The sequence below is a fragment of the Brienomyrus brachyistius genome, chromosome 7, assembly GCF_023856365.1.
Source record: "Brienomyrus brachyistius isolate T26 chromosome 7, BBRACH_0.4, whole genome shotgun sequence".
Lineage (NCBI taxonomy): Eukaryota > Metazoa > Chordata > Actinopteri > Osteoglossiformes > Mormyridae > Brienomyrus > Brienomyrus brachyistius.
This window is the reverse complement of record NC_064539.1, coordinates 2352131-2378449: the sequence shown is the minus strand read 5'-3', so window position 1 is coordinate 2378449 and position 26319 is coordinate 2352131. Positions and strand designations below refer to the sequence as shown.

General features: G+C 46.1%; 1 protein-coding gene across 5 annotated transcripts; it reads right to left on the bottom strand.

Annotated features, from left to right (window-relative positions):
• Positions 1-221: 221 nt before the first annotated feature.
• pik3r1 (phosphoinositide-3-kinase, regulatory subunit 1 (alpha)) lies at positions 222-24332 on the bottom strand. Of its 5 annotated transcripts, none has more exons than XM_049018817.1 (16): positions 24052-24332; positions 21654-22236; positions 10608-10700; positions 10417-10491; positions 10152-10283; positions 9140-9341; positions 8956-9038; positions 3762-3864; positions 3228-3326; positions 2956-3136; positions 2659-2784; positions 2403-2545; positions 2083-2259; positions 1912-1986; positions 1632-1802; positions 222-1473 (listed from the first exon to the last, which is right to left on the bottom strand). In XM_049018817.1, the coding sequence occupies exons 2-16, from the start codon at positions 21982-21984 to the stop codon at positions 1284-1286; spliced, it is 2181 nt and encodes a 726-aa protein (XP_048874774.1). In that variant the 5' UTR covers positions 21985-22236; positions 24052-24332; the 3' UTR covers positions 222-1283. The 5 variants fall into 5 exon arrangements, with proteins under 5 accessions (XP_048874774.1, XP_048874773.1, XP_048874776.1 ...); XM_049018816.1 differs by having other exon boundaries at positions 24091-24332; XM_049018819.1 differs by lacking the exons at positions 8956-9038; positions 9140-9341; positions 10152-10283; ... (2 more) ...; positions 21654-22236; positions 24052-24332 and adding an exon at positions 6520-7269.
• Positions 24333-26319: the final 1987 nt, after the last annotated feature.

The following is a 26319-nucleotide window of genomic DNA, read 5'->3' as shown; positions in this document are numbered from 1 at the left end:
TCGATCATTTCATTACGTAGTGTGGCACTCCTATGGTAAGGTTTTATTACAGATGGGGGGGGGGGGGGCACACATTAAAATAGTTTTGTAATCTCCATGGGGATGGGTCCAGACAAGAGAACACTTTCAACATAGAAGGGCCAAGAGTAACAAGCATTTGACTAATAAAACCCTCAGATCATCTGTTCTTCAGGAATAACCCAGGACTTAAACATTAGGGGCAGCTTTTCCAAAACGAAATATTTATTGACAATTCAGCAGCTTACAAATAAATCCTCAGTAGGCTCTGCCTAGGAAAAGATGACATTAAAGTAAAAATAAAACAAAAATACAGTGGACTTCAGACTAATCACCAAAAAATTAAATGATCAAGTATGTAGTCTCTTTATTTGAACTTTTGAAGCCAATTTCTTACCATTTTGACACTTAAAATATTTTGGATGTGGACATGACAAAAAGTTAAAACAAGCTTATACTGTGGGTAGCCACATGTAAAAGTTAACAGCTTTCAGGAAATACAGAATTGCATAGCAGAAATAGCATTAAAACCAAAAAGGACCTGGACATTTTTGGTACTGCACTATTGGTTTAATCACTTTGATGCTCTCCCCACAATATGTACAACGAGTCACATGGCGGGTCCATTTTAAATCCTGTCCATACATCCTGCTTGCGCCATAATGCTTCCAAGGAAAAGAACAAAGCAGGGATCCTGCTCTCGCTGTGACAGGGAACTCTGCGCACAACACTGTCCATATTCCGTATACAAAAAAAGTGCCTTCTTGCTACATTTATCAGCTGACCCAAGGTATGCCAACGAACGCTCGTCCGCCCTGACATGGGACATAGTTCTGCATCGAGAGTTTTGGTCACGCACGCACGCACACTGGAAAAAGATGAAAAAGTGGGCAGGTGGGTGGGGGCTGTACAAAAACAAAACAAAGCACCCCAGGGTTATCAGCATTTGACATGCCAGCTGGTAAAGCTTTGAAAACAGCAAGCACCGTTAAGAAAAGGCCTCTGTGCCTTCCTCCTAGGAGACAGCTTAGTAGTGTCGGGACAGTAATGTGCTTTATTTGCCCCCCCCCCCCACAGAAAGCATGAGAGAAGTGACACTACATTCACCACCCGACACTCGTTAAGAGTCTGTCGCTGAGACGTCCGTCCTCCCCTGGTAAGGGAACAAGACCGCTTCCGGATGTTTCCGTGGGCCCAAAGGAGGCCATCTCTTCCCACGAGGCCCTCTCAGTCTCGCATCGCAAGTCCAACACTGATGCCGGCGCTCATCGCCTCTGGTGCGCATAGACCGGGTACGCTAGCGTGACATTCAGAGAGTCATTGTGCTGTACAAGCGACGTGTGCTGGTAGTGCAGCACCAGTTCTTTCAGCGAGCTGTACAAGTTGTAGGGCTCCGCAAATCCATAGCCGGTAGGCGTCTTGTTGATGACGCAATGCTTCACTTCGCCGTCGACACTGGGGAGGGAAGGAGAATATTGGGCAATGAACACCACCATAACTAAAAAGTTGACACTTTCTCAGATGTGCTTCGCACATAGGGATATTTGTTACCAACAGACAGAGAGCAGCACATTGGCCCCCCCATGAGTGCCAGTAATGAACCGGATACGTACACCACACTGCAGGCATAGCAGCCAGCCTTGCTGCTGTCCCGAACCAGGAATGTTCCGTCTCTCTTTCCCCGAAGCAAAGCCTCCGCCTGGATTCGGTTGATGTTGCCTAGCTTCCAGGAACGCTCGTCATGATGTGGGAGGTCCTCGTCGTCATCCACCGTGGAGTACTGACTGTAAGGCATAGAGGACAACGATGACGGGATGCAAGGGACAGAGTCACGGCGAGCAACATGAGTCACCCAGCAAATGGTGAGAGTGCTAAAAGTGATGAGATACGTACTCTTCCACATTTTCATTTTTGATTCCTAGCCACTCGTTGAGTTTCTTCTGCCGTACCCCCTTCTGTGTGAGCCACCTGCAACACAGAACGCAGCCATCAGACCACCGAGGAAAGGAGTCGCCCTTGAACAGCACCCCAGACAGACAGCAAAGGGGAAGGCCGGTCCCTCACATTAGATATTGGTCTCTGGTCTTGCGCAGCTGGATGAGGTCGGGCTTGATGCTATTCATCTTCTTGTCGATCTCTCGGTAGTCGGCCGCCTGTTTCTTCAGGTCTTCCTCCAGACGCCGTTTGCTGTCCACGATTTCACTGATACGTGACTTGAGCTTTTCGTAGTTTACCATGATTCTGGCAAAAAAAAAAAAAAAAAAACACAAAAACAAACAATGATCAGTATGCGGGTTTCCAGTCACGTCAGGTGACAAAAGTCACCACCGCGACCCACTCAGACACATTCAGGGACTGGAAGTATGTCATGGGTCTGGGCTTACCGCTGGATCTCCTTCTCGTTGCCCTCCCTCTTGAACTTCTCGATGTACTCCTTGCTGTACCGCTCCTGCGTTTGGCATTGCTCCTCAAATATTTTGATTGTTTCGTTGAAGGCTTCGATGGCTGTTCTCTTCATCTGGATTTCCTGAAGGTGACAAGGGTAACATCAAGTTACGACTGTGCACAGCCAGCGGGTCACTGAACACTCCAAGTCGCTCTGCATTTCCAGAAAAATGGAGAGCATTCCTGGACACTTGCCTGGGATGTCCTGGTGTACTCCTCATAGAGCCTGTCGTACTCTTTGTTCTTCTCCTGGTACTGCAGGTGGTATTCATGCAGCTTCTTCCCCACTGCTTCGATGTTGTCCTCCTTAACCACCTGATCCTGTGGCCAGAAGAGTGCATACAAAACGTCACAGCTGTTCACCCCATCAGTCCAGTGGAAGCTCAAAACTTCTTGTGTGAAACCCTCATACGGTTCATCAAACAGAAAAGTGATTTGTATGAAGGTAAAGATTGACTCTGCTTTTCCTAGTGGGGTCTGTGCTGTACTCACCTGCTGGTGCTTTGACACTGGATACAAGAGCTTCACATCTAGCTTGGGGTTGTATTGTGCCAGGGACTCATGCCTGTAGTGATTTATGAGCTCCACCACAGAGCTGAAAGTCAGAGGGTCTGAGAAGCCATACTTCCCATCACGGTGGAAGATTTTGATAAGCTTGTTGTTGCCCCCTTTCCTGTAAGAGAAGATAAACCATAATGGTTCTTTAGCATAACACATGGATACATTTCCCTCACTGACAGAAAGGGAAATAAGTCATGGCGTACCTCAGTGTCAGCGTGTAGTCTCCATGCATCTTAGTAGAAGCATCTCGAACCAAAAATGTACCGTCTGCTGTATCTCTCAGCTTCTCGTTCACCTCCTCTCTGCAAAAACAGCGAACAGAGCCTGCGTTTAGCAAGACAATAAAACATGGGGCTACAACAGAGGTCACACTGACAGCCACACTTCCACAAACAGTCTGTCCCATTGCATGTTAGGGTATTCAGCCAGCTCATTTATGGCCAACCACTTTCAGGAACAGCGCCACGGCACATCAATCTTGATTTTAGGGGCTCATTCAGCCTTTGTGAATCCCATCAGGAACACTAAAGCAGCCACTCTGCTTTCAATTTGCACATTACTTATTGCTTAGCAATTTCCTGCAGACTGTATTTGTGAGATCATTTCTGAAGCAGCGACGAGACTCAAAACTTTCCCCAACTTCATGCCGTTACAGAAACCGGGTCGACCTCCCACATCATGACGGTTAATGGCATCCTGGCCGCCAATATAAAAGGCAAGGATCAGGCCAAACGTACCTGGAGATGTCCCCCCAGTACCACTCGGCATCCTGCAGGGCCATGTTGTTGTTCATACCGTTGTTTGCACTCGGCGTGGGCTTCGGAGGTTTAGGAGGCAGGGCTGCAAGATGACAGCGACATTTTCTACTCAGCCAACACGCAAGAATGAAGCAGGAAATAAGCAGGAAATGACCATTTCAAAGTTTAAACGACAGAAGGATAAGCAAAAGGCACAGCAGCACAACATTCTGCAAAAGTGCCTGGCTAAACAAATCAGGAAGAGAACAGATGCTCATCTACCAGTGAAGAGGATGAAAGAGTGAGCCGGACGAAGGGCACTCCATTCACTAAAAACCAAACCGTCTGCCACACTCATTCTCTCACACCATGGGTGAGACGTGGCCATAAATCGTGGTGGGGAGCAAGCGCCATCTGTCGCTCACATGAAAACATGCAACTCTCAGGGTGCGATCCGCAGCAGTCATGCCGAAATTAACAGCCGCCGACGCAGAAAAGGAGGCAAGACCACGGCGAAGGCGAAACATTAAAACTTCTGCCAGAGAAGGGTTTAGCCCCAGATACAAAAACTTGAATCGACAACGACTGAGCAGCATGGCACTGGGTACACCTGCTCGGTAGAGCGTGTCAGAACAGGTCTGACACCATCCTTCCCTACAGCTTCACACAAATACACCCCAACTGAAAAATAAACGACTGCTGCGCTTGACACACTAATCAAACCAATGACATTTACTACATGGGTCAGCCTTTCCAGAGTGTGAGGTGGCGGAAAATGGTGAGCTATTTTTAACTCGGCCGAGATCTGCATGCCTTTGTCTGCCTTACTCATTCCGCATTACCAGCGAAGCGCGGCCCGCAAGCCCAGTGACAATCCGCCACACTGTATCTCAGCCCAGCGACAGCGGCTGGTATGCCTGATCGCACTCGCACACATGCACGCAAGCACACAAAAGTCCAGGTGCATGGCCAGCAGAGCCAACGTCATGTAGCCGAGCAGGAGCACAGGGACCAAAATAATATAAAGTCAAAACAGCTCCAATCCCCCAAGCTGGTCTGAGCGACCGGCCGAGCCACATCCCCCGTGGCCCGAAGGAAAGGACGTGACAAAGAGCATGTCCGTAGCATGCAGTGTTACCTGGAGGATCCATCTCTATATAAAAGAGCAAATCCGTCCCAAAGCCGGGTTCTGAACTGACATTCTCAGCATTGAGGTCCACCATCACAACCGTGTTGTACATTTCAGAAGCACAAATAAAACCAAACACGACCCCGTATCCTGCTGATAAGGCGCACAGTAGTGTGAGGAACAAGCCCCTTTCTTTGTACGGGTGTCTTGGAATTCATTTTAAAAGTGATGCATTACATCACTTACCCCGGCCAATGGAGTCACGGTATGTTCGCCAGGCCACTCCCGCCTGCTACTGCATCTTTCATTTCCTCGGAGCGATGATGTCATTTGAAAGGCTCAGAGGCTCCTACGGCGCGGGGCTCAGTGCACGCGGGTTCACTCACACGCATGCACGCAGCATCCCGGTACAAAGTGACCCATAATCAGGAGGGTGTGGCGGAGCGCACACTCACTGACCGACCAACAGCGTGGTTTAGAAAAGACTGAAGAGACACGCATCTGAGCGAGATAAAGAACGGCTGTAACCACTTCTCCCTCTCCCCTCTCTCTCTCACTCTCTCTCCTTTTAGATCTCTCTCTCAGGTTGATTCTACCCCTCCCCCCGTGCTGGTTCTGTCCGTCCCACTGCTGGCACAGAGACAAAAGCAGCTGTGCTGGCCCGGCACGTGGGCTGCCACGGTAACGTATGGCCAGGTCAGCACTACCGCCGCCACCGCCTCTGAAACACCACCGTAATCCCAGAGTGTGACACCGAGGAAATCCAGGAAGCTGGCATCCCCGGCCCCCAACACAAAAATAGCCACAGTTCCCAGTAGATTAAAAAGGGACTGGGGAGTGTTGGGGGGGTCATTATCTTCTCCTTTGACAACGGCTGGTTGGGAAAGAGACCTCCGCAACAGGACCATGCAGTGGACTTCACTGGAGATTGAGTATTCACTTCAAAACAGCAGTATAACCAGTATGTTAAACATTGTGTTACTGCATGCAGACTTAACACAATCCCATGAAGGTGCTTTGGTCTGACCCAGAGAGACACTGGGATGGAATAAGATCCTAGTAAAGATCTAATACCCCCCCCCCCAAACCAAGAAATTCACAGGAAAATACTGATCTGTTGTTCTTCCCATAAATTAAATCATACATTTTCAAAAACATTTTCTGAAACATACCTCAGGAAACCGGCCCTATAAACTCTCCTAATGCAACTTTTCATCCACAGCAGGCAATGGCAGTTCAAGCAGGGAAATAACCCAGTTTCACTTTCTAGCCATCTTTCCAGTCAAAGACCTACACATCCACACCTAAGTGCATTTCCAAGCACACACACATAGAGCCAGGCAGAGACAGACAGACAGACACGTCAGCCTCCCTAAACCTTCATCCCCGCCCTGAGGCGAAAAGACAGAGGAGTCCAAATTCCCCCCGGGGACGCCGCTGAACTCGTTCTCCTAGCTCCCTTGGGCAGGTCAGATGGCGAAAACTAGCAAGGCTCCCTCCTCCCAGACTGGCATGTTCCATTTTGTTTCAGGAGCTTCATCAGAACACGGCTAACCTAAGAACCTCAGACAGAAGCACATCCCGCTTTCATGCAAAATACATCTGCCGTATGTATCCCCAGTTACTTACACAGCAAGTTGTGCATCTTCCGAAACACTCTGTAAACTGTAAACTTCATCCACCAAGAGAAGTGCCAAAAGCCAGCCCAGAAGTATGGTTTGTTAAGTAATAAATAAAGCCCGGTTTATTTCCTCTCTTGGTTCTGAAAGATCAGGGTCAGATTGGTGCTGGAGCAGCAGGTGCTACGTGCGACTACCCAGAAGCACAGTCCACAGAGGCACTGAGCCCGAGTTGTGGCGCTCGTCTGCGCAGGTTCCAAAGGACTGACCTGTCAGTTAATCATTACCCAGCTGAACTTTGCGTCGACCCGTTTGAAATACAGCACCCGCGCGGTGCGACCCGTCTCGCCGCTGAGCTCATGGGGAGTTTTGTGTTATCATTAACTTGGACGGGTCCAAATATTTGCTGAGCTGGACACTCCGGGCCAGCGGAGGTAGGTGCGGTGGGAGGGGGAGGGCAGGCGAGTGAGCGGGGCGTTCTGAAGTGAAAACTGTCGTCAACTAACAAGCGCTCACTATGGAGTGGCCTGAGATTTGCGGCCAACCCAATCCTAGGGAGGTTCAGTGCCACTTGAAATAGACTCGAGTAACTGGGCCCTTACACGCACATAGGAACACACACACACACAGGCAGGCACACTCGTGCACGTCTAGCCCGTAACGTATCGGGTTTTATGAAGTCTCTGAAAACTAAACAGATCACCACCACCACCACCAACCTGCCAGGCACAGGAAGGAACAGGAAGGGCTAGTTCAGCACATTAGAGAATCAAAGCTCTCCTTGTGACAGGGCTCACCCCACAGAACTAAGACCAGTGGGCTGGGCTGAGCCGCCCCGCCACCACCCCCTCAACCCCCCCCCCCACTCGCTCCTGCAGGTGCGAACTACTGACAGCTGAGGCTGCCCCATGCCAGGAGCAAGTATAAATAGGTCCTAACAGGTAATAAAACCTTTAAAAGAGCCAGTGGGCAGAGCAGAGCAGGGCTGTAAAAACACACATACACACAGGCCATTATTCAGCCCGCTGCTGCGGTCACCCATCTCGTGTCACTGTTGAGGCTGCTTCCAGAGGCTGATATTATGCCAGTGAGACTATGTTTGGCAGCATGCATTTACGTCCACCAGAGTGGCTGGTTAAGCTACACAAAGAGGCTCAGACGAACCCGTTCACCTTCTCAAAGATGCAAGGGCAGGTTCTGAGCTTAAAGTCAAAATCAGTGCAAAAAACGAATCACACACGTAATGGATCCCCATGACATCTCTGGTGCTGCATCAAGTGACGCTCAAACTGAAGTTTCATCGTGACCCAACACTTACATAAATCACACTGAAAAGTCCCCAGGGAGTGAAACACAAACTTACAACGTCACAGTCCTGGTTCCGTTATCACCACATCACATGCTGAAACCAACCTTTCCTATTAAAAGGTCAAAGCATGTCTCACATCACTCGATCACCACTTGAGCCAGGCTATTTCATAAGCTCATTCTCTTATGAAATGTCATCGAAAGCTTTGGTAGGGGGTTTTTAAAAGTGAGCAAACAAAACACCATGGACTCAACACTGAGGATAGGACTGCTCAATGGGAGGGCCTGTCATGGCAGGAGAACTACAGCAAGGCATCTGCAGGTACCATTCATAAAATCCTACACAAACCTCAGGACTGAAAAAGGAGGGGGAAAAAAAAACAAAGAACCCTTTCAGGAGACATGAACCCTCTTCCGTCACACCAAATCTTAAGATTTTAAATCAAAAACCCTCGTTAATACACCAACTCCATTTCTGTTTGGTGCCAAACCAATTCTTAAAGCCACTGTTGCCACGACGTTCATTCATCCTCACTTAAAGAGGTGATCCAAAATGAACGTGGGTCCTCTGAGCATTTCTCCACAAATGAAGCTGCCCACTTTCCAGGGTCATTTTTTGGCAAAGGGGTGGGAAGACAATGTTCAAATGCAGTGCATCGCAACCAGACCCAAGCATGCAGGAACATCTAGAGGGGAGGAATGTAGAGGTAGGCATGAGCTTCCTCACTCACCCAGTTAACGGGTACTCAGTGCCTAGCTACTCAGACTTACCACCAGAAACAGGGCGAGCGGGTTTGAGGAATGACTCAATCAATAGCTCGCCGTTAGCAGGGGCATTATTAGCCACTTGTCAGGTGATCTTAAGCCAACAGTGAAATAAACAGCTAGGCGGCTCTGACTGGACTTAAAGGCTTAAAAGTGAATGCGCAAAAGTGGACTGGAGGTCTGAGCATGTCACTGAATCCCACACTTCCCCCTCACAGGATGGAGAAGAGGCTTGAAGGTGACCGCGCAACGAGTTCCACTGCAGACGGCCACCTGACCATGTGCATGACAGGCCTTCCCCTGTGGTGGTGGCCTACTGAACTCACTCCTCCTACTGCAAAATCCCCTCTGCTCAACATCCCAACAAACTCACCGGGAGCCGCCTGACTCTCGTTCCACTCGGCAGTGATGAAAACCTCAATGATCCTGGTGTGAGTCTCGGGGCTCGGCTCGCAACTGCGACAGACACACAAACTGTGCAATTAGTCCTCTGCTCACTCCCCGGCACGCATCACAATGCCACCCCCGCCCGGGAACATGCCATCCCCAGGACCCACCTGGCTGCCTGATGCCTGAACAGTAGAGGGCTGAAGATTTCGCCCAGGGCGCGAGCACTGAGCAGGTTCTTGGTGGTTGCCTGGCACAGGCGGCAGAAATGGCGGATGAGGCAATGGAGGGTGAGCCAGTACTGGGGCGGCACGGGCGGTGAACGGGCAACCTGGCGCAGTAGCTGGCCGCACTCTTCTGGGTTCGGCACGTCTGTGGGCAAAACAGCGAGTAGGTACGGTCAGGGAGCACAGAAGAGTGCTCCCTGACCAGCAGATTCTTCCACACTCCGGCTCAGAGCATCTCGAAACGAGACATGGAGCAAAGATTGAGTGTAGGCGCACAGACCTAGCCAGTCAGTAGGGCAGTAACAGTGACAGTGATCATAATGCAAGCTCCAGTGTGCTGTTGACTGCAGATGCAGGAGATAACTGATTAGCCACACGTATCCTGTTCCTAGTGAAGTCGGGGGGGGGGGGGGCACCTCACAGGGACAGGATGTCCAAACTTGTGGCTATCACGGCACCGCGAGTCCCTGCTAATAATTAACTTCTGATATCAGCACAGGCACCCCAGGGCCCCAGCTTGGCAGAACCTAATCGGGTCTTGCAAACGGCCCTTTAAGACCCCCCCCCACCCCCTCATACCAGTTCAGTTATGTAACTCATGGGGCTGTTTAACTTTCATCTGATTCAACATTTCAATGCGAAGAGAAGGAACATGTTGGAACACATGCGACCCGACCTGTCGTGCTAGAACCCTAATGGGGAAGCCTGAGCTCCCAGAAAGGGAGGCCAGGCGTGGCGGGTGCTGAGGGGCGGCCCCCAGTCATTGCAGCTGTACTTGTTTTCCAGAAACACATGCATGATGCATCCCCCACCATCGGAGCTGCCTGCACAGGCAGACACAAATTGTGCCCTCCTGTGGCCGCCTGATTGTACTGCAGCATCCACAGATGAGAAGTCAAAGAAAGTGACCAACCATGCCCGCAACCCCACTGTAGGGCCGGTCTCTGCACCTCACCTTGAGCAATATGCACCATGTCACTGTAGACCGCTGCCGGGATGATGGGGTGGGGCAGGTCGAGCAGGTACCTCCGAAGGCCGTCACACAGGGCCTGCAGGTCCAGCTGCTCCAGCTCAGCGGCAGGGGAATCTGGGGTGGAAACACACGCATGTCTCCGCAAGCGTCTCAGCGACAGGGAAGCCACATGCCAGACCTCCACCCCTCTAAGAACACCCCCTGATGACAAAGGCGGCTGAGGGTCACTGGCTCTACAGTCACTCACCGCTTTCAAAGCACTGCCTGACGTCCAGTCCATTGCCGGCTGTAAATGTCCTGTAGAGGGTAGGACTCTCCAAACCTAAAAACACCACAAGATGCTAATCGATTCATGATACATTCATGCACATAAAATCACACAGAACACATCTGAACACACTGGCTCAAAGCAGGAGCTCCAGACCTCCTGACACCCACCTTTTCTCTCGATGGCCTCCAGCATCTTCACCAGCATGAAGGGCGCCATCTGTGGGGGGGTGAACTGCTCCGTCAGGTCCTGCAGCGAAGCGCCTGGGGAGAGACGCAGAGGAGAGGAGGGACATGAGTATGTGCTGGAACCCCACCTCTGTCTGCCCCATCAGGCCCAAAGGAGGCCCCGGGCAGCCGGCTGTGCGCCCACGTCCTGTCTCGGGTCTGCTCTGTCAGGCTGCCATAACCGCAGCTGTGTCTGCCTCGCCTTAATCTGCTGCCTGCCCACAGTGGAGCTGTGCAAGCGGCTTAGCACCATGTGGAGAATGTGGCCTGTTCCCACTGCGCGTGTGCAACACTGAGCAAGGGGGGTGGGGAGAGAAACAGAAACACTCAACCGCATGCCAGCAATGCAGAGGCAATGCAAACTGATTATAGGTTGGTGAGAAGGCCGCGGGGTGGCCTATATCACCAGTCTGAGGGCAGCTGGGGCATGCAGACATAGGCAGCTAGTGGCCTGCCCGCACAGACAACTAGGCATCTGGTAAAGGTCTTTCAAAGGCAGCTGACTTCTGAAAGAACCTTCAGGTAGTAGTGCCTGGCATGTTTGGCAGTATTCCCAGGACCAGGGTACCAATGCAAGGCCTGGCAATCAAAAAAGTTAGGATTGTTGTGTCGAGCAAACAAGCCACTAATAACTAAGCAGTTGGCATGTCTGGGGTCGGGTCTCTCAGATCTAAGCACCCCAGGTGTGGACATGAAAGGAGCTGGGCTTGCTGGCTGCTTTTTTTGGATCAGCCCAATGGTATTTAGCCAAGGCCTTTTTCTCAGAACCAAAACTGGAGGCCACTGTGTTAAACAGCCCAGGTGGGGGGTTGATGAATGAACTCCCTGTTTAAAGTGTGCTTTAAATGTACTCCCTTCCTGAGCCTGCACTTAAGGCAAGCCAGGAGGAAAATAATCTCACTTATTACAGTATTATCAGAGATACATTTTTAAATCTACAGTTTCAGCCTTTGAATTGTTGCCTTTGGAAAGGCTCTATTTTAACATGCTTAACTATTCACCTAAATCTGTCTTAACTGCTACCCGACTATTACCACAAACAGACAGCTGTATGCTCCGATTTTCCAGACAAACTATCACTAGACTAAGCTAGACAGCTTCAATTTAAATGTGAAAAGTTCTCAAGGAGGAAATCTGTTCTCATCTGGCAGCGATTACTGGAATTGCCACTGGATGGCAAAATTATTTGCTAGGGGGGGCATTCTACAGTTAAGTTCATCTTAAGAACCATTTGCGAGAACAGGAAAAAAAAAGATGGGAAAATTCCGACTTGAGCTGTGGGACAGCAACCGACAGTACCATGACTCTATAAACCCCCAATAGCACACTAATAACTGTGTGCATCCTCCCACAGCACATTTAGCCATTCAAGCTGGTGGGACTCTCGGAAACACCAAATCCAGTAGGTGTGTTTATTTACATCAACCAACAACGCTCGAGGGACATGGAGAGAAGATGGATCGAATTGCTTCTTAGTAACAACCTGATAGCACATGGCATTGGCAGGGCTGGATTGAATGACGTCCAGAAAATGACAGAAATGTTCTGAACGATTGAGTAACAGCTTTCTTCGAAACGCTAAGGTGATGACAAGAGATCAGATAGACAAAGAGTCCCATAATAGCCAGACCCCAGGCTCAAGATTGGAAAAGCTGGAGTCAGTGAACAGGCATTGTGGTGGATTGTCAGTTACAATTCCTGACTAAAGATTTAGGCCTCCCTCACCAGAGCTTCTACAGCAGATAATTTTGAGGTAAAAAGGTACTAACAACCATGTGAAAACAAACACGTTTATCAATGGCTGCATGCCTCATTGCTACATTTCCTAACGTTAAAGTTTCCTACAACTGTTGTCATGGCTTTAGGGAAAATCCGTGACCGGATAGGTTCAAATTCATCCAGTCATTTTGCAGTGGCAGCACTCTCCACCAATAAGACGGCTCAGCCCCCAGGTCTCATTGAAAAAAAGAAAAGCCACACATCACTGTTACCTTAGCAACAGTGGGAGAAAAAAAGGGCCTCACACACAAGCCTACACAAGCAATGCACCTTGAGGTTTGGCAACCTTTCACAAGTGACTTATCAGGTCTTTTAGGCTCTGCAGGCTGAGATGAGAGAAACTGATGTGAAAATCTTAAAAGTGTAGACAGTGCACCTAAACCAGCCAAACTTCTGGATGGGGAGTGGTACTAAATATAAGCGCACTTTACCACAAAACAGAGGCGCCTCTCGCCCTCTTCCATCGTGATTACTGCAAAAATCACATGCTTATTATACATTCTGTGGGGGGACTCCTACAGTATTGAAAAGAGCGTTAATATAGAAAAACCCATGAAATTCATCAAATACAAAATGCACACTGCACCCTTCCCTAAAAGAGACTGAAAAATGCACTGTAGCAACTGGCTTAAAGAAGTGAAACATGCACTGCAAGCAAGGGAACTGCACAAAAAAGCAGACCAGCCAGTTTTGATTCACAGTGAAAGAAGAACACAGCTTTTCATTTTAAGGACCTGCGAACAAGTTGATCAGCAAACAGTGAAGCAATGTCTCCCCCTTCAGGTGGTGAAAATATACCATGCTACTCCAGCACACAGGAAAAAACCTGTTTGCTTTCACGCCATTCTCCTTCTCTAAAAATCACATCAGCACTTGGATTCTGACCACTTTCTCAATTAGGTTTACTCACAGTGCTGAGAATCACACTGTGCTGGAAAATTCAACAGCTTTGAAATCCATACAGCACTCATTAAAAGACAGGACTCATTAATAACTAAACATCTGACTGAAGTGCACCCACTCACTGACCCACTAACTTAGTGGTGCATCTCTCATTAAGTTTCTGAACTATTTTATTTTACTATTTTACTGTACTGATTTAATTTAATCCATATTGCTACAGCTTTGAATCTCCCTCAAGCATGTGTATTTGCGTCACTGTGGGCTTCCTGCCTGCCTCATCTCTCATTTCTCTTCACCCTATACACTGCGGACTTCAATTACAACACGGACACTTGCCATCTACAGAAGTTTTCAGACGACACTGCCATTGTTGGTCGGGTGTCAGAGGGGAACGAGCTGGAATACAGGGGGGTCATCGATCGCTTTGTCAGCTGGTGTGAACTGAACCATCTTCATATTAATGCCAGCAAGACGAAGGAACTGGTGATTGACTTCAGCAAGAAGTCTTCTCCTACTACACCGGTGAACATCCAGGGTCTGGACATTGAAACGGTGAAGGAGTACAAATTCCTGGGTGTTCACCTAAACAACAAACTGGACTGGTCTACAAACACTGAGGCAGTTTACAAAAAGGGTCTAAGTCGTCTTCACCTGCTTAGGCGGCTAAGATCCTTTGGGGTGAACAGGACTCTCTTAAGGTCCTTCTATGACACTGTGGTAGCATCTGCTATCTTTTATGCTGTGGTCTGCTGGTGTGGTGGAATTGCAGAGAGGAACAGGGGGAAATTGGACAAACTGGTGAAGAGGGCCAGCTCTGTCCTGGGCTGCCCACTGAAATCCATCGAGCAGGTTGGGGATGAGAGGATGCGGTCTAAGCTAACATCCATTATGGACAACACCTCCCACCCCCTGCATGAGACTGTACGAGCTCTGAGCAGCTCATTCAGCAATAGACTTCTACACCCACAGTGTAGGAAGGAGCGCTACCGCAGGTCATTCTTACCAGCGGCTGTCAGACATTATAACAGTTTAGCGTGAGTATTTTTTACTCATATATGTTTAACTGACATATCACATGCTGTAACCAGGATCATTCACACCCCACCCCACCCCCGCACTGGTGTACATATCTCTGTACATTTTGTACATATCTCTGTACATCTTTATTTATTTCCAAAACTTTTGTACATTTGTATTTATATCTTTGTGTATCTACCTGCTCCTATTGTTCTATATTACGTTTTTGTGCAAGAGCTCTGTAACACCTAAATTTCTCATTCGTGGGATAATAAAGGTTTATTCTATTCTATTCTATTCTATTCTATCTATTGCGGGGTCCGGCCCGCATGGACCGAGTCATTATCACGATTTCCTCCATACTGAACTCTCCTGTGGAAACACCTCATCTGGTGCCGCACGCAGATCCGGGATTTTCACATATATTCATGGAAAAGTCAACACTCAATTCGGGGCTCTTCAGCCACACCAACAAATCACTGCACCTAAGAAGCGTTTGACTTCGTGTAGTGTCCTACCCATCAAGCTAGAGACACCTGGTTGATGCAAGAAGGGGCCACTGCGTACCTTTCACCACCACACCTTTCACAAAACAGCATTAAAATCAAAATCGGCTCTTATTTTACGCCTGTTGGTGCCTCAGTATATCTGAAATGCATTCTCCTGCAACGTGTTTCTAATCCAGCAAGCAGATATGCTCTGCCCTGAGTAAGAAGATTTGCCAATTCAGCCTTCAGTCTCCTGAGGCGATCAAGTAATAAAATGCACGTGTGTGCTCTCACGCACGCAGGGTCATAAAAAAGGGGGCCATTTGACGGAACGAAAGACGCTATGGTCTTTTCCAGACTACGAATTTTAGACCAAAACTTTTACTTTCACACCAAATGAGTTTTCTTCAGATTCCTTACTCAGTACAGTTTTATATGTACAATTTCATAACCACAACAGTGGTTTTGCAGCATTCCTTCGTGAGTCCAACCCAAGAGCACCCCTCAGCAGGCGAGTGTTTGGCTTGGCCACAGACCATCAGTCACGAGTTCTCACAGCCAATCATAAGAACGGGCACTGAATCAGGCTTGTTCAAAGGTCCTCTGCTATCAGAGCAAAGCATTTTAAAAGAGCCCCCCATGATAGGGTGCTGCATGTAAAAGGGGTCAAAATTCCCAAATTTATTATCCTGAATAAAATCACTGTTCAAAGTATTTGAAATTGTTTCTGATTAGTGGGTTACTCTGAATATTTGTTTCTGATTAGTGGGTTACTCTGAATATTTGGCAAATCCCCATGTAAAAGCAGCAGAAAAAGTAACAAACCAAAAATCAAAAATAAGGCCTGTAGTGGCTTTTGAAGGACATGAGTACTTGAGATAAGAGGCATATTTTTCTGTTATCCTTTGTAAATCTAAAGATGATATACATTCAGCTATATAAAAGCTTTAAGTACTTTTTGGAAGAGGTGGATCCAAAATACCCTTTGTATGACCATGTGTTCATCAGGAATTCAGGTTCATAGATAAAGATAGATGATAGATAGATAGAGATAGAGAGATAGATAGGGAAGACGGTTCTCAAATTTCCATTAACATACCAACTGAACTAGTCCTCCAACCCTTTCACCGAGAGTAAAAATACAGGTAATTTAAAATCCATCAATGCCTCATAACAACAAAGCCAACTTCCTGAAATTTGGCATTGTTTAGTAATTTAAAAGCAACTCTGATCACACACCTTGAAATGAAAAATTATCAAGAACCTCAGAACTAGCATCCACAGTGCAACTGTTTTTAAGGCTTGGATCCCCTAACATAATGTCGTATTCATCCACAATGCTTTATACCCCGAACAGCTTGCTGGGGGTTGACCACCCTTATTTAGCTCAAATTAATGTACGTTCCCTAGACGCTAAACAAATTCAGTTCATATTCTTCTAAGTAGAGGGTAATACCAGTAATTGTTACTGTTATGCACACCCGTTAATGCCTATATTAAATTACAGATCATGCAAGGATGTTTTTCAGCAAACTAAAATGAAAATTTGCCATAAATTTGTGATTATTAACCATACTGACTGGACTGTAGTGTTTTTTTTAAGCGTGGAACAATAAAAAACACCAACAACATGGAGAAAAAGGACTTCCCACAAACATTTTACAGAAAAGGGTAAAAACTAAAAATGGCAATTTTATGATGCATGTCACTCAAACCAACATGTTCCAGGAAACTTTCCACGATTAAATCATTCCTCAAACACAGGTCTACTGACCCAATTCCCCCATCAGTTTGAGAGTCACAGCAGGGATATTCACAAAAGCCACCATTCAGGCAAATTCAAAGCGGCCATTTAAGTCCTCACGCATTGTGTCCCCAGTTACCACGATCAGCACTAAGCACAATTGTACAGATTCATGGCTGCGAGGGTGGGGTGGGGGGGGGGGACAGCCTGCTCAGCACAAACAGTCCTCCCAGCTTACCCATGGCATAAAATCTTTCGGAACAAATGCAAATCGAAGGGGATATCATCTCAAACTCAAGGTGCTCTGAGAGGCACGTTATCGTGTGCGCGCTGCAGCGTAGAGCCCCACAGATGCAATTTCTTACAATAAATGATTATGAAAGTTCCCACAAATTCATGGAATGCGCAAGATCCCAGCGCTTAAATATTTGTTATGAAAACCAAATTGTGAATTTACAAGCTCGCGTGCACTGCCAGTGATGGCGAATACAATAAGCTTGCCTAAATGCAAACCACCCTTCTGCCCGAAAGTGCTCTCTATCACAGGTCTAAAAAAGTATAGGAATAAAAAGCTAACAGTACCAAGAGCAATATGGTTGCACCTAACCATCCATTTTCTAAACAAACTTGAGTTAAAGTATGTAAAATAAGGTCACTTTTAAGAAACACACAGCTGTTCCAGTAAAATGGTAAATGGACTGCATTTATATAGCGCTGTTCTACTCCTATGAGTACTCAAAGCGCTTTACATTTCATGCCTCACATTCACCCACCCATACACACATTCACACACCAGTTGCAGAGGCTGCCATACGTCTTGCTCAAGGACACTTTGATGGGGTCAGGAGGAACCAGGACTCGAAACTGCAACCCTCCAGTTGCCGAACGATAGCACTACCTCCTGTACCACCATCTTCCCCAGTAGGTAAAATAAGTCTCACACCATCACACTCATACCACATGGTTGAAAGCAATTAAAAAAAACACTCCGCTACCAAAGAAGTGTCTAACAAAATTAGAAGATAAAAAGGAACTGTCACATTCAGGCTGAGAGGCATTACAACCCATCTGAGCTGTACCCAGACACTAAACACCAAGAGCCTTGCCCAAAGACGCCGCTTCCAAAAATAAAAAACAGAACACAAAAGATCAAATGTTTAGTGCAAGACTCTGCGTGTACTTCTAGCCCAGAACACCCACAGTTGTCTTAATGACACCACTATGGAATTTGAACCATATGCACATTTAGAGAACACTTCATTTTGAAAAGTATGTTTACAGAAAGACAGGGGGGGGGACAAAGGGTGCTTCTCTCTTACAGTCATGGTGGAAATGCTCAAAAGCTGAATATGCACATTGATAAATTCCTACACCAACAAAGGGGTTTACACTGGATTAAGAACCAAAGATCTTTGGAAAGGTGAAATTAGAACATACTGCATGGTGTCGTTTGCCTGTGTGACTAAAGGTTTGCATCATCCGCACTAGAACACCTCAACATACAGGCAGGAATTAAATGCCATAGGTGTGCCATTGGCTCAGCCCATTGCTACATGCAGACGTCAATGTAAACTGATGCACACCTCAGGGCAGCTCAGTCATACAGTTTAATCATTATGGGAGGCCGTGTTCAGGCATATTTTTTCCTCCCTGCTTCAGCAACTAGGTACAAATCTATGATGAGGCCTGCAAACATGGCTAGACACATGGAGGCCAAAGGAGGCGCAGCTGAAGCCCAAAGCTGTGTTTAAACTGCTGAAACCCAGAACCCTGTCGAATCCATCCCCATCTCTCACATCTGCTGCTCTGAAGTCAAACCCCTGTGGCTCTCCACCCCACCGCCCCCCACTCCACCTCCCTTCCTCCAGCCGACCCAAGAAACATTATCAAAACATTCAAAAATGCTGGAGGAAGGGGGGGACAGAGAGAGGAGGAGGAGAAAGAGAGGATCTGCCAGATCCTTCAGAGGCTGGCAATAAATCACAGGCGCTCTGAAGCAACAGGAATTCAGCAGTGAGCCCCAGCTCTGGGCCCCACTGGAGGGAACATGGGCTCCTTTCTTCTCCCAAAGCTGCACTCACACATGCTCTGGGCCCAGCTCCGCCCTGTACGAGCTTCCCAGCCCACTCCATCTTCAGTCAAGCACCCCCTCCAAAAATGCTCCCAGAATTTTCTCTTGCCAGTAAAATTAGAAGATGGGCCATTCCTGCTGTACCATGCATGCAAAATACATGCTGGCTTAAAACAAAAAAAAAAATCCATTTAAACCATGCCATATGGAAACAGTCACTTTAAGAACAGATGTCAAATTGGATCAAAATGTCCTCATCCCGTATGACAAAGATGTGTCCCTCCGCTCCTTATAGAACTTTAACACTTGCATAAAAGTCCATTTCAGAACTAACATCACATACGACTGAAATAACACTAGTAAGTTAATCTGATGATTTACAAGAGTTTTTTTGCAGTTCTTTTTTGTCCTGACTGCATTCACTTAACTAATACTAACTGGATAAATTTCTTAATGCTGTCAAAAACCAGGCAGAAGGCAGACAATGCTTGCAAAATCCTACTAAAGATTGTCTAACACACTGTTCAATATGAACAACTTTTACAGAAAGCTAGACAGCTTTTCTAGACAGTTATCTGGTTTAGTGAAATAAGGTGCATGTTGAGCACTGGCTTGTGTCCTTGCTGGCATAAACTGCCGTCATCCATCTTGAGAATGACTGTACAAAATGTACAGTCACTTGGAGACTAGCCGACTATCATTTGGGTATAAAGTCCCTGTTTTTCCTCAGTGGCACAGCAATATATAGAACAGGTAATTAATTTCATTAACAGGCCAGCAAAATCTAAATTTTTGTCAGGAGGGGACATGGCAACTTGATGCTATTACTTCATGTGAATTAATGTTGCATTACTAGGATGACTTAGGATTATATATAGTTATGTGCTCTACTACTCCGCTATTACTAAACCGTGCGGTTTTGAAAAACCTTTGCCCCCCCCAAAAAAAGCATCTAACACCATGTTAGTAAACCTTGTGATCGTACTTCAAGTTTGTGCAGAAAAAGTCCTTACAAAAACACCGTTTTGGAAAAATCTCACAAAGTAAACAGAATGGGAGGAAAAGGTCTAACATGCTGCTGGGTCACCACTCAGAGGGTGGTCCAAGAGATCGCTGAAAGAGCATGGGTGTCCTGCTTGCACAGAGAAACACTCTGCCTATTGTCTTCATGGGCATTTCACAGCATCAGACAACCAGACATCTAATCTTGCAAGTTTCAACTTTACGTTTAACATCCCACCTTGGTGGAGTAGGAAAAGCAGCTATTAAGATTTGACAAATAAATTAAATTACAGCTATTAAAGCTGTTTATTCATGCTTTACAAAAGAATTCCAAGAAGCAAAATCATTATTAAATCTGGAATTCCTTTGCACCCAAAGCAAAATGGTTCTTTCAGTCAACATGAATACACAGTGGACTCGGTAATACATCAGGCTGGTACCATACATGTTCACACTACAATGAGGTAGCCTAGAACAGTGCCATGTATCTCATTCCAGCTAAAGGGTAACCAGTCCAGTGTGTTGTAACTATATTATACAGCCTTTAATACAAACTTTTAGGATGGGTACAAATCAATTGGAGAGAAACCACAACTTAAAAAAGGAACCCATGCAGAGTTCTGAATTAACACACATATACATGCAGGCAAGCTAACATTCTACCACAGGCACAAAGTGCTTGTCAATTGTCAATCGTGCATAAAGAAACCAAGACAGTCTCTCGTCACTGGACATTTCGTCAGGCTCTACTAACTTCACCCTCCTTTAGTTGTCACACAAAAATTCCCGGCTGAGCTCCAACAGAATGAGTCATTTCAACCTAATGGGACTTGTCTATTTGCAAAAGTTAATGACGTTACTACCTGGACAGCTAGATTAATCCTTTTAAAAGCATGTATAAAACTTGTGCGAATAATCCTAAAGGATTTATAAAGCAACGGACATGCATTTCCAAATTAAACCCTGTCACTCCAACAGTTGTTACCATTGGCAGGTTCAGCTGCTATTAAGAGGGCTGACCTCAATTCACAATAGGCTCATACAAACTACAACTGCATGACAGGCACAAGAAATTTTAGGGAAACGAAATGCAAAAAGCCATCTAATTCCTAAATATACACAGAAAACTGTATATACTTATCAAAATTCTAGACTTCAACAGCCTTTAAACAAGATAGACTGTCAACAAGCCTATTCGATACCAATACCATCTTTGCCTACATCATTGGACAGTACAGCATTACTGATACATTCCAGGGTTACATAAAACTTCTTCTAATTTTATGCGGAGGGGGGGTACAATGGCGTTGCATGGCAGAATGGTTGTATATGTTTAGGCTGTACCAGGACAACATCTAGAAGAGGGCTGAAAGAAATACATTCATCATTCTATGCTAGTTTCCTTCACGTCTTAAGACCATAGGTAGTAACAGAGCTTCCAGGAGTTCAACAACTGACCACTAAGAGTCATCATATAAAAGTGTACATATGCAACATGACTTGGGTCTACTACACGCTGTGCAGTAACATACCTGAAGGGTTAGTTAGATAAAATTATCTAAGTGAACTTACATAACTAAGTCAGCTGCTGAGCAATTACTCAAGGTCCTAAATCTTACTTTGGCTTTCTCCATACATGCAATAAAATAGAGTCAGATGAACACAGTACCTTAAAAAAGAACTTTAATGGCATGCGAGATAAATGTGCTTCAGGAAGTGATGTCGCAACCATATGGGAAAGAATGTGCATTAATGCATGTCCGATGCGATGATTTTCAAACAGTTGTGTCAAATTCATCATTGCCCTCCATCACTCGGTGTAAAGACAAGTGGAATTCAGACAATTAGAATAAATGGCCAGAGATGCCCGACTGACGCCAAGTATTTGTTCAGAAAGGAATGTGGTCAGTTTGCTTTGCTACTTAAAGTATGTCCGGTTCAGTAGGGTGAAAAGGCATTTCAGCCAATGGTGCGGCTGTACTCACCCTGTTCGACATCCGTGTCCAACTTCGCTGGGCCTGGGGCCATAGGCAAGGGTCTGGGTGGCCTTGGCTTAGGTGTAGGGGGAGAGATTCTCTTCTTCCCAATGTACTCGACATATGTCCCTGGGAAATCACCCTTTTCCTGTGTCGTTTCATTGAAACCGGGGAGCCAGCCGATCTCCTGGGGCCTTTCCTCAAAGCCATCGCTGTAGCCCAGGGCTAAGAGTGCACCTTTGCTAACGATTAGTATATCCCCAACGTGCAGGTCAATGTCCTCATCCCTCTCCTTTTTATAGTCATAAAGCGCTTTATACTGGTATCCTTCTGCACTCATCTTGATCACTCAGTTTATTGCAGATATGACAAACAAAAGAGAAATATTTTCACACAAAAAGAATTTTCTTCAGTTCAGAAATCTTCTCTAGTTTTTTTCAGACCTTTGTTGGAAGAGCCTTCATTTCTTCAGGTATTGGGAGTTTGAGTTATCAAAGTTCTGTAAGCATGTGCACCTTTGTGGTGCTTCTCACATAGTGGGCCCATCTGTCTGATGCACTCACCGTTGTAGTCCAGAGAAGATGCCCCCCACCTGAAAGAAACAAAAAGCATTTACGGCACATCGCATAAGTGACGAGTGGTCTTCCGAGATAGCGACTACCCGCATCCCTCCTTCATATGCGGATGTCTGGAATGTTCTATCGGCTACAGTTCAGTCCTCAGCCCGTGAGTCTCTTTGCGACGTAAGCTCTCACAGCTAAACACTTTTACATGTGTTACATTAACTCGCAAGATTGAAAACGCTCGTCTGCTTCTCAGCAGAAATATTCGGCAACTAGATCAGCTACAACTACAATTCAGCTTTATAGTTCATAAACGGAAAAAACAGTTAAGATATACGATGAAACGCACTCCCTTTGTGCAAGACTGCAACATTTAAAATTAAAACAATGTGCAAATGAACAGGCCCGCCCCTTAAAAAATCGCCGGGAAGTAAAAATTCAAGTTCCCTATTTTGGTTTATCTAAAGCATAGCATAAAGAGGGCTGTGTAACAAAAGCTCCAAATTGCAAAATGGACACCAGCGGTATTAGTGGACCTGCAATGTTAATTTCTGAAAATAAGCACAGGTCAAGTTACCACTATAGCCGATAAAAAACTCGGCATGAGTTAACCTTTCCCAGTTGGTCCTCGTCCGATTATGTTTTAAACGAATTTGTTAATATTACATTCATCATGATCTAAAACTTGTCAACCGGTCAACAACTATACAATAAAACTGAAATCTGCCTGAATGCTTGAATTGCATTGATAAACGAGCAAACGGTTAGTCAAAGTAAAGTGGACAACCAGCTTCATTTAAAAAGTCAAATCCAGTATGCAAAGTAAGTCGCGATAAGCCTGGAATCCAGATACAATTAATGTATGAAAAAGTAACATAAGGTTACAAATGCAGAACCAGTCCCCGCTTATGGACAGCTGATCAGTCCTCTTTATCATCACCGTTTCCTTCCGTGACCATGTCGCAACAGTTTAAAATAGCGAGGCCCATCGTGAACATGTCAGCACTTACCGTCCCCTTTCACAGAGACCATCCAAACTCAACTTAACTAGCTGTCGCTTTAAAGACCACATCGGTTATGTTAAGCCGAGAAAACAACGCTGTTCAGTGACTATTAATGCAATCGGATGGGCTACTCTCACAATGTGATTAAACGACCAATAATTGTAACATTGATGCAGCGGTTAAGTAAAAATACAACCAGTTAATCAATCACTGAGTGTTAATAAATTGCCGTCTACAAGGTCGCCTAACATCCAAGCATGAAAGCGATAGGAGGCACAGTCACCGCCACCATAAGCCGACTGAGCACTACCACTGCCGCCGGGATACATGGGTACCGCACATGGTATTCCAAACACCACATGTATTCAGCGCCTTAGACTATCGCAAAACGCATCCAGTTAACCATTACTTCCTAACCATTCCATAACACAGTTTGTCCATTGTTATCGCGTAAGCTAATGCCACGCTACGGGAAGCGAGTTTTGAAAGAGCAGAATTAGCCGGCAACCTAGCCAGGTATTACACTTAAAGGGAGCAGCTACCAATATCTAGCGCAGACAAACACGAGCCAGAAGTTCATTTCTGCACTGCTTATTCGCAATCTTCGCGCAGATGGCCACCAGTTATCTAGTACTTCGCGGCAGTCCCGTTAGGCTGCATGTTGGCTAGCTAGGAAAAACTGGGGTTGACGAGTCCGGGCTCGGAATATATCGCCAATTACTTCAGACTTATTTATTAGGCTATATGCTAGCTAGGTATAAAACTACTACAAATTCTGTAAGTGGAAAATAATGGCCGCAAGCGTCGGCAACAGCGAGCCCAGGTCGGTCCGTAACTCACTGGCATGAGAGGGGCCCGGCAGGACCGACGGAATGTTACCTTTTTCCCCTCCGAATACTTCAACCAAACACCGAAGAGCTCCAGCCGGAGCGAAAAGATTCAAGTCTTCGCTTTGAGAAGGGCCGCGAAACAGAACTGAGAGGAGGACCTCTGAATAATAATTAAAAAAAAAACGTTCGGTTAAAACAATAAAAACAAGATTCAGCAATCCGGCCGAGAGCCACCGTCCTCCACGCCACAACGCCCGAGCGAACACAGTCTGCGCGAGGCTCCGCTCGGAGCTCCCAGAAAGACACAAGCGAGCCTGTTCACGCGTCAATCAAAGTGCGTCAGCATCAAACCACGCAGGCGCCCCGCCCGAGTCACACAAAGCCCCGCCCATAATTGGGAACCTTTGTTAGAAACACGATGTTCCGATGTATGTTCCTATGCGATCACGCTCCGAGCTACTCTGTTGTATATATATAACACAAGGAAATAACATATGTTTTTGAAAATTTATTGCTGAAGATATTGCTCTTTACTCACAGAGTTTGCGGTTTTGACTATAAATTGGCTTGGTTTATAAACAGTGTTGCGGGTAATATAGTTAAAAAAATAGATTTTGCTCTATACCAGAACGATGGAAATGAAATGCATTGAATTTCCTTACTAACATAGGCAGGTAAAGGGCAGGTGCAAGTGCAGGCAGTTTATCTACGACTGGCCCATGCAGAAACATTTAGATCAACAGGAAAGTTGTGATGTGGCAAAAGTGCTGAACCTGGAAGTAAAAGCTCAGTTCTGCTAGACCCACTTCTGTTTCTGAAGAGACATTTGCACTGGCATTGACAGCATTTAAATTCACTTTAAATAATTATCTTATCGTTGCATTGTCAAATAGGTTGTGCCGCTAATACATTTTGGGCTAGTTTCTTATAATATTGCGTGGTTCAGGTTCAACAGGATACTGAGTATACACTACAATGCAAATCCTTCACCAAAACATTGTTTTACAATTGGTTGAGCTAGCATATAATCCATTAAAGGAAAAGCTGGTGCATGAGACTATTCACTAATGCAGATAAGTTGCTTCAGCTCTTTAATATTTTGGTCAGGCATTGTCCTCTCAAATGGCTAGTGTGGTGGCAGAGTGGGAAGGTCTTACACCTCTAGGGTTGATGGTTTGAATTCTGCCTGTGGTCTGTATCTGGAGTTTGCATGTTCTCCCCATATAATGTGGATTTCCTCCTACAATCCATTGACATACATTTAGGATAATTGATGTCTCTAAATTGTCTATAGAGTAATGATTGTGTGTGTGTGTGTGTCCAGCTAGGGTCAGGCATTCCGTCCAGAATGAGCCCTCTGCTGCCTGGTATGGGCTTTAGTGCCCCTGCCATCCTGACCAGTGGCTTGTACTATGAAGAGGGGTTACTAGCTTATCGGGGTAACTTGTCGGATTTAAGGTAGTCTGGGCAAAATATAAGTGAACGAATATGAAGTTCATTTAAACTGTGGTATCTTAAATCCGACAAATTACCCTAATAAGCCAGTAACCCTGCTTCGTAGTACAGGTCTCAGGATAGACCATTAGAACATGGGTAATCCATCCGCTCAAGATTCATGTTTTTGGCAGGTTCTAAGGAACATTATGCATTTCTGCTTCTCGAAATTAATATTTTCCATCTATCTGTTTTTCTGTACCCTCTTGTCCTGTTCAGGGTCATAGGGGGTCCAAAGTCTATGGGTACAAGGCAAAGCCTTTCATAGGGCACACTCACAATTTGGTAACTCCAATTCACCTTAATTTTTGGACTGTGGGGGGAAATTGGAGAACCCAGATATAACCTCACGACAACATGCGGACTCTGCACACATGGAGCCAGGGCGGAGACTCAAACGCTGGTCTCAGAGGTGTGAGGCAACAGTGCTAACCACTGTGCCACCACACCTCCCCAGAAGAGAGTATTATTAATTAAAAATGTTTCCACAAGTTCTTCCACACTTCATCATGCATATTATTTTGTGCATATACACTATTTAACTGGCTAATGTCAAGTTATCGTGTTTTGTAAAAAGGATCAGCATTTTCTTCAACTTTCTATCTTAGACAGCCCAGGACATAAGGGAGGGATATGCCTTGGACAGGTTGCGGTGCTGCCGAAGATTACAAGTCCTGTGTCTGTCTTGTGTCTATGAAAAGTGCCAGAAGCACTGTTTTCCATCATCAAGAAGCAGCAGACACTTCGGTTGCTTCTACAGGGTCCAACAGCCAGCAAACATATC